This window comes from Limulus polyphemus, unplaced genomic scaffold (genome assembly GCF_000517525.1).
Source record: "Limulus polyphemus unplaced genomic scaffold, Limulus_polyphemus-2.1.2 Scaffold3390, whole genome shotgun sequence".
NCBI lineage: Eukaryota > Metazoa > Arthropoda > Merostomata > Xiphosura > Limulidae > Limulus > Limulus polyphemus.
The window spans coordinates 61,552-70,797 of record NW_013669000.1 but is presented as its reverse complement, the minus strand read 5'-3'; the positions used below and the strand labels follow the sequence as shown (position 1 = coordinate 70,797).

General features: G+C 33.2%; 1 protein-coding gene across 1 annotated transcript in view; it reads left to right on the top strand.

Moving 5' to 3' along the window:
• LOC106469275 (ATP-binding cassette sub-family A member 3-like) overlaps positions 1 to 9,246 on the top strand; it is a 72,732-nt gene that overhangs the window by 36,962 nt on the left and 26,524 nt on the right. Inside the window, exons 10-13 of the mRNA XM_022397748.1 lie at positions 1,003 to 1,184; positions 4,048 to 4,182; positions 6,607 to 6,724; positions 7,322 to 7,476. Of these exons, the coding sequence (XP_022253456.1) occupies positions 1,003 to 1,184; positions 4,048 to 4,182; positions 6,607 to 6,724; positions 7,322 to 7,476 (590 nt within the window). The remainder of the gene's footprint in view (positions 1 to 1,002; positions 1,185 to 4,047; positions 4,183 to 6,606; positions 6,725 to 7,321; positions 7,477 to 9,246) is intronic.

Here is a 9,246-nt window from a genome sequence, read left to right as displayed (position 1 = left end):
GAATACAAGACAAGGGATATTATTGTTTCACTGTATAGATCACTTGTAAGGCCTCATTTAGAGTACACTGTACAGTTTTGGGCTCCCTTCCTCAAGAAGGACATTGAATTGTTGGAGAAGGTATAGAGAATAGCCACTAGGATGATACCTGGGATGGTGGGATTGTCCTATGAGGAGAGACTAAAATATCTAAACTTGTTTTCTCTGGAGAGGAGAAGGGTCAGCGGGGATTTGATGGAAGTGTTTAAGGTTTTTAAGGGTATTGATAATATAGATCCATCAAATTGTTTTTGCGTTTAGCAGTGACAAGGGGTCATAAATTCAAATTTTGGCAGCGTAGGAGTCATCTGCAGTTTAGACAGTATTACTTTTCAGTCAGGGTGATTGGCTTTTGGAATGAGTTGCCTTCAAGGATGGTGGAGGCAGAAAATTTAACTCAGTTTAAGAAAAGATTGGATGAATACATGAGTATTAAGGGGTGGTTATATTTGGGAGCTGGAAGGGACATCTATAATGGGCAAATAAGCTCCTTTTTGTCCCTTTAAAAGTTTATGAATTTTATGAACAAATTCAAATGGGCCAAAAAACACAATACACAACATAGCAAATTAAACAAACATTAACTAGTATTCTGATTTTAAACAAACCTTAACCAGTATTCTGATTTTAAACACACCTTAACTGGTATTCTGATTTTAAATAAACATTAACTATCAGTCCAGAATTTGATGTTAGTTTGTACGTTGACCAGGCATGGAAGTGGTAATTTCTTGACATAGCACATAATGTAAATTGTTCAAATGTTTTGTTTAACTAAAATCTTTCCACTGTATGTTTTTTCTGACATACATACATACATATGTACTATATAGAATACACTATTGCCATAGTATTAAAATTCAAGTTTTCTTGGATAATTTGATTATTTAGTTTCCTATTACTTAAATATAAGATTAACTTTTACCACCATGCCAACTAATACATTAAAAAATTTTCTTACAGGTGCTGGTGCACAGTGGAATAATATATCTTCTTCATCTTCTCCTGATGATAAACTGTCACTTCAGTTGATATTTTTAATGTTAGTTTTTGATGGCATCTTGTACTTGGTCCTTACATTGTACATTGAAACTGCCTTTCCTGGAGAATACGGGGTTCCACAACCTTGGTACTTCCCCATTTTGGTATGGTTGGCTCCTCATTCTACTGAATCCTTTATACTTCTGTATGTTATTTTGGTACAGGAATTGTCAGAAAAATATTTTATCTTGTAGAAGCATTTTTATATAGATTAAGATATCTGTTACAAAATGTGGTTACATTTTATTTAATTTGATATTATTTAATTTTTGTGATGCATATTGGTGTATAAAAGACATTTTAATACTAGAAGTAAACAACCTTATAATATAAGGTTAACAGCTTTTTTCAGAACCATCCCACTCAAACAAAACTGATTATTTGAACCATTTGGAGCTTTGTACTGCCAGTAATGGTTTGTGTTTAGTAGAATGCTTCCAATTCTACTTGAAGTTATGTCACATGATGTAGAAACTTTACATCTCCTGAAGAAGAATAGTCAACTATTCGAAAGTGCTCGAGTTTTGGGTTTTATTTTAAGTTTATTACATTTTATATGTGATCCTTTGTGCTAACTCTTTTATCAAGATTGGGAATGAAATTAACGTTATAATGTATGTTATGATTTGAAGTTTTATGTTACCTACATTTTAAGTCCTTTATTTCAAAAGAAACCTTTAAAAACTACTTAAAACTTCAGATGTATTTGTCATGTGACCCACAAGCAATGAATTATCTCAACTTTGGCACTCTGTATCTTGTTTAAGGTAATGCTGGTCATGTAGATGTACATCTAGACAATAAGTTTGTTTACGTAACCTACTGACACATACAGTAAGTTTGTTTACTTAACCTACTGACACATACGATAAGTTTGTTTTCTTAACCTATTGACACATACATTCCAAAGTTCTTTGGATGAATGCAGTTGAAACAAGTAATAAATTTTGTCAACCTCTGACAGGTGCCATGGTCGTCTTCTATATACATTTATTCAATGCATGTATATAGTTGTTAGAAAGAGCTCATTTTACACTATAATCCAACAATACTTATATTGAAATTGGCAAGAATATGTATCTGGCTGCTTTATCCATGATAGCACTTACAGGTATATCTGGGGACTTACAACTCTAGAAACTGGGTTTCGATACCCATGGTGGGCAGAGCACAGATAGCCCACCCTTGTGTAGCTTTGTGCTTAACTACAAACAAACAAGCACTTACATTTTATCTTAGCTAAATATGTTATAGTTAGAGAGACAGTTAAATTATATTTTGGTCTTATTTTTATATCTTAGTTAATTATGTATTATATATGTTTTAAGATCTATAATTGAAAGATTTAAACATTTTTCAAATACACATCATACTTTGTGTCAGTTCTCAAGGCATAAGTTCTTGTGCAATGGGAATATAATGTTATGACAGTGGAAGTCGCGTGATGCTGGGAGCATGCGCGATGGAGATTCTCGAATTATCAAGGAACCCCGCAAATGTCTGACTGTTTGCTAGACACCCTCTTTTTTAGTATATAAGCCTGGCGAGAAAAACCAGCGGGCACACACTCAACAATGCCCTTTTCTTAAGTGTCTGCTCATATTTAGAGAAATTAGCCACTGTTATGGGTATTACTTGATGACCTGGCACAAGTGACCTTCCAATCTTCACGTCTGCTGGCCTGGATGGGTTTTCCACTGCTTCCACAAGCATCGGGCTTCCTTGGGGATGTTCTTCTATTCTACCCCAAATTATCTTCTCTGACATAGGGGGGTATTGTAGTTGACTTAAGTGCTGTGACATGCATATGAACAGAGGCAGCAACATTTACCAAAATGCTTCGACATTCATTATCAGCATTGCCTGACTTGACCAGAAGTTTCTCACCTAGATTACACTCAATTTCTGTTGAAGTGACTACAGCAAAACATGAGAATAAGAAAGGAATTATCCCCTTATGTCTACCACTGCCAAAGTTTGCTGCTTCTCTTCGGTCACCCAAAATGTCACCAAATCCTCTTACTTCTCCAAAAACTATTGTGTCTAGCCCCATAGAGATAAGGATGGAAATATGTCAGACTCTTTACTATAGCAAGAAGTTCCCTCTGTGTTACACAGTAGTTCCTCTGCTCAGGATCCTACTGAAGTAGGCCTCCACATGTTCGTTTTCACCCACTTTCTGAGACAACACTCCTCTAATTCCGACATTACTAGCATCACAATCCAGTATGTATGGCAGTGAGGGATTTGGAAGCTTTAAAAGTGGAGATGAGGCCAATTTTTTCTTTCAATGTCTTGAAAGCATGTTGGCAAGAAACTGTCCATTTGAACTTCTGGCCTTTTTTTTGTCAAATCATGTAGTGGAGCAGCTATAGTTGCAAAGTCCTTCACAAACTTCTGGTAACAGGTACAGAGTCCCAAGAAACTTCTTAACTCTCCCACATTGTCTAGTGTTGGCCAATCACACACTGCTTTCACCTTGTCATGATCAGTTTGCATCCTATGCTCACTTACAATGTGACCCAAGTAAAGCACCTCTTTCTGGAACAAGTGACATTTCTTGGGATGGAGTTTGAGGTTTGCTGCTTTCAAATGCTTGAATACTTCCTCTAGCTGGGATACTTCCTCATCAAATGTTGCTGCAAACACAATGACATCATCCAGGTACACTAGGGCTATCCTCCATTTTAAGCTTTCCAGTTGTTGGTATTTTTAGCTGTTAAATTTACATGGAACATGTGAAGTAACGTATTTACTCTTAATGTTTTTGTTTCTATGTGAAAAAGGTTACAAGCTAGATTTTTCTGAACACTGTGGATGATGATTTGATATGTAAATTAAGCTGGTTTTGTAAACTGTCTAACGTAAACATAAATATTTTGAAGCATATTCAGGAATGGCCAGAAAATCTAGAAGAAAAAAGTTCATCAGTCATATAAATCATAATCCTGGCTTTTTTTTTCACAGAAATCTTACTGGTATGGCACAGCAACCGAAGATCATCATCCAGTTCCAGTAACAATAAACAATGAAGGAAGAGAGTTTTTTGAAGAAGAACCAGTAGGATTAATGCCAGGAATACAGATAATGTCATTGACAAAGGTATTTAAAACCAAATGTTATGATAAGTTTATTGTAAATGTAATGAATAACTAATATGTTTGCATGTCACATGGCCCCCTTGTTGGTCAATGGTAAATTTATGGACTTATAACAGTAAAATCTGGAATTTGATTCTCTGTGGTAGACACAGCAGGTAGCCCAATGTGGCTCTGCTATAAAATAAACAAACATATTACATGAAAATGGTTGCAGATTACTTTATTAAGTACTATACATATGTACATATTAACCATAAACTTATATTTCGGGTACCATGGCTATCAGAGTGCCATATTTTAATTATACAGTAGTCCTTGGTGGACACAAACCCCTCCCAATAACAACTTCCTTTTGAATACGACTTTTGTCTGGTAACAGAACAATTTTACATTGATCTGACCTCCCACTAACGACTTCCTGATAGATGCGACATACTACCGTGATTTTTGAGCAGGAGGTTGAATAACGACCTCTCTATAATGACTTTTCTTCATATCAATAATGTAATTTACAGAGATACACAAATACATTGTATACAGTATGGAACAAAGAGATCACATGACCAGAGATTGCTTCATGGCTTAGTACATGTATATGTATCTTGGTGCCCTGGGGTGTTCAAGTCAAACTCCTTGGTACATACAGGGTCAGTTAGAAACTGTTATTTGTCTTAGCCCTGCTCTCAGAATTAAGGTTTATCCTTTTAGTGAATTTAGTATATTTTGAGTTAGTGGCGTAGACATTAAGTAACTTGATTAGGATTTACTAGTGGGGTGTGAGGATTATTAACTCGAGGTTTGTTGTGTGATGTACTTGACTAATCTGTGCGGTAAGCATGGCTAATGAAATGCCTCGAGGCATCCAGGAATGCTGCAAATGTCTCAAGCTGAGAACAGGATGTTGCTGTGAAGAAGAAGGTGGCTCAAAATGTTGATATAGAAATGTGATGTGGACATTGATATAGATCAAAGTTGTGACAAAAGCAACAAAACAAACGAGACGTGGAAATTAGATAATTTTAGTCAACTTAAAATTGTTTTAATGCAACATATTACAATTTATATAGTATTTGTATTCAGAGAGGATTACCTTATTAGGTATTGTTTAGAGTTAGCAATATTTTAGTTCACATATTTATCATTATTTCTTTACTGGTTCCTTTAAATTTGCAGAATAGTCCCTTTTCAGAGCTGGGATCAAAGGATCCAAGTTTCAAGGGTGGGGCTGTTTTGTTCATTTAAGATACATAGATTCCGATGTTTGGTTCTTTGTTTGAGATTACAGCATTTTGTATAGATATACTGTGGATTTTTTGAGTTGCAATGGTGGTAAATATGGGATATTTTTATTATGTTTGGTGAATCTAGTTTTTGATTTTGTTCCTGTTTCTCTGATGTAGAATTCTGGACATTTATTGCACATCATTTTATAAATTGATAATAAAATCGTGTGCTGAAAACTAACAACGAAACGCTTCTTGATATAACTGCCAGGCTCATGAACATTCGAAGTGACTCTGTTAAATGTGCAAAACAAACAAAGATGGATGATTTTTTATGAAAACAATTTTTTGTCAGTTTGTAATATTATATATTTACATAATAAAAATGTTATATGTGGATGTTTATGAAATAAATTTGATTGATGAATAAATTATTTTACAAAAAAGAAACAAAACAATTTAAAGTTATCTTTACTGAACTTTTATCCATCGTAACTATTATTATACAGTGTACCAACTTGCTACGTTACTGTCGACCTATACAGTATATAAACCATTTTGTTCAACCCCCAGGAATAGCAAGTGGCACAGCTTGAACATGGTCGTTTGTTATCTGGTTATTGATCCTTTGAATAACGACTTCCTGTCAGATGCGAGTATTTTATCACGGCAGATAGGTTGATTGCATCTAAGAGGGACTACTGTAAAAAAAAGAAAAGATTCATAATAAATGAACTTGAAATGGTTTTGGATGTTATAAATCATATGTAGACTCATATATAAATATTTGTAATAAATATTAAACCTCCATTTAGATCTTTAAGTTTGATGTAAAATTTATGTAATAGCTAATTTTATACTCTTAATGATTGTGAATGGAATGTGGAGCCTCTGTCTAGATTGGTTTGGTGTAATTTGTTTTCTTTAATCAACAACATTTTACTGTATGATTGTTAATGGAATGTAGAACTTCTGACTAGATTGGTTTGGTATAATTTGTTTTGTTTAATCAACAACATTTTACTGTATGATTGTTAATGGAATGTGGAACTTCTGACTAGATTGGTTTGGTGTAATTTGGTTTGTTTAATCAACAGCTTAATATTTTTTTTGTTTTACCTGGTCCATAATTTATCAGATATATTTCACATTTGTATATTTATTAACTGTTGTTATACTGAACACTTTTTCATTTTTAAAAGGTTTTTGGCAAAAAGTATGCTGTTAACAACGTCACTATTAACATGTATCGCAGCCAAATAACAGCATTATTAGGACACAATGGTGCAGGCAAGTCGACAACTATATCAATGTTGACAGGTGAGTTTAACAAATAATCTAGCAGCACTGTATCAACTAGTATGACACTTACAGAAAAACAAATTTGATTTCAGAGAAATAAGCACTGTAGTTAACTTGATATTTTATGCTACAAACATAGTTAAAGTTTTCTTACTTTAGAGAAGAGGAATATTTGTTATCTAAGTAGAAAATGATAAAACAAAAATATTGTAATTAGGTTTTTTCAAGAGAGAATTTTTGAAACTTAAAGTTTCAAAGGGAAAAAAAAGAAACCGATTCAGATTTTCAGGAAATATCTTGAGATTCCATCATCCCAGAAGATTTTTCAGTCTTTGAAGGCCATGGTTAGCAATTGATTTAGTTGGTAAAATCAATGGACAAACTTCCATCATAAATCCATTGTTACCAGTTTTGTAATTTCATTACACTCTGATCATGAAATGACCCATCATTGTGCAAAGATGAAATCTTTAGTGTAGTGAATGAGATTTATCTTTTTAAGTTGTTGTTCAGTGATATGAAGTGATTTATTTACTTAAGTAATTCACTTTATATAATCATTAAGAAATTGTATAAATTTATCAATCACTGTTTAATATTTGTTTTGTTCTATAGGTTTGTTCCCAGCCACCTGCGGGACAGCATTAGTGAATGGCTATGATATATCTAATGAGATTGTGGGAGTCCACACTGGACTAGGAATTTGTCCACAACATGATGTCCTTTTTGATGACCTAACTGTAGCTGAGCATTTAAAATTTTTTTGCAAGGTCTGTTTTACATTTATAGAGATTGTAATTAAAATTTTAACCATTGGTCAAAGTGTTTCTTATTGCAACCTTTTTTACACAGTTACATTCAGATTTATTTTAATAAAATTGGTATCAGAATGTTCTTTCTAAATTTTAATATTTTGTAAGTTTTAATTTCTTAATTTCAAAAGTAAATATTTGAAACTTAGAGTTACATTTTAATGAAATTGGCATTAGAAAGTTTCTCTAAATTGTAATATTTTATTAGTATTATTTTCTTAATTTCAAAAGTAATTATTTAAATATATTCTCAATCTTAAGTTCTCTGTATCACGTGGCACTTTTGCACTCGAAACAGTCTATTTTATATTTTATTTCTACCTCTATATAATATTCTGAGTTTAACACAAGTTACACATTTATATAATAGATATTTCTAAGCTAAGTTTAGCACAAGTTACACATTTATATGATAGATATTTCTAAGCTAAGTTTAGCACAAGTTACACATTTATATAATAGATATTTCTAAGCTGAGTTTAGCACAAGTTACACATTTGTATAATAGATATTTCTAAGCTGAGTTTAGCACAAGTTACACATTTGTATAATAGATATTTCTAAGCTGAGTTTAGCACAAGTTACACATTTGTATAATAGATATTTCTAAGCTGAGTTTAGCACAAGTTACACATTTGTATAATAGATATTTCTAAGCTGAGTTTAACACAAGTTACACATCTGTATAATAGATATTTGTAAGCCATTTTTAGTTTTCTTGCTGTATTGAGATGTAACAAGTAAACCAAACCCACATGCTATACTCCTCCTGTTGCATGCTGTCTTTCAAAAAATACCAGTAACTGTCTTTGGTATTTGCTGTTTTATTTTTTATAAACAATAGAAAGTTAAATTCTAATTCACTGAATTCTGTATGGTGATATCTAGTTAATATGACAGGTTTTGAAACATTCGTTCTCAGTTTCATTACTTGCTGCTATGGAGCATACCTCGATCAGCTGATGGAATATTTAAATCTATTTATATCTTGGTTAGAAAGCCAGTTAAATCGTAGCAGTTTTAGAACATTCTATTTTAACATAACATAACTTTAGGACAATATGGGACCTATTGGTCAATCCTGGCTGTTCCATCCTCTAAACTAAATTAAAATAATTAAAAAATCTTAAAGCCAGCCCTTTTCATTCATATACCTATCAAGCTTTTTCTTAAACTCACTTACATTTACTGCCTCTACAACATCTGAAGGCAACCAACTTCAAAAGCCAACCACTCGGTTAGAAAAATGAAACTGTTTTAGCTGAAGATGACTCCTACCCTGCCAAAAGTTATATTTGTGTCCTCTTGTCCTACTATTCTCACTGTTAAATATGAAAAAAGATGATGCATCAACACTATCAATTCCCTTTACAATCTTAAACACCTCACTCAGATCCCCCCTAATTCTTCTTTTTTCAAGAGAAAACAATGAGAGATTTCAGCCTCTCCTTGTATGACAACCCCTCCACCCCAGTCACCATTCTAGTAACCCTTCTCTGAACCCTTTCCAATATTTCAATGTCTTTTCCTAAGGTAAGGAGCTCAAGATTGAACACAATATTCCAAATGTAGCCTAACTAGTGACCTGTACAATGAAAGTATAACCTCTTTAGACTTGTATTCAATATTTCTATAGAAACAACCTAAGATCCTATTTGCCCTACCACTAGCAATAGCTCACTGCTTGGATGGCTTGAGGGACTGATCAATAATTACACCAAGACCCAC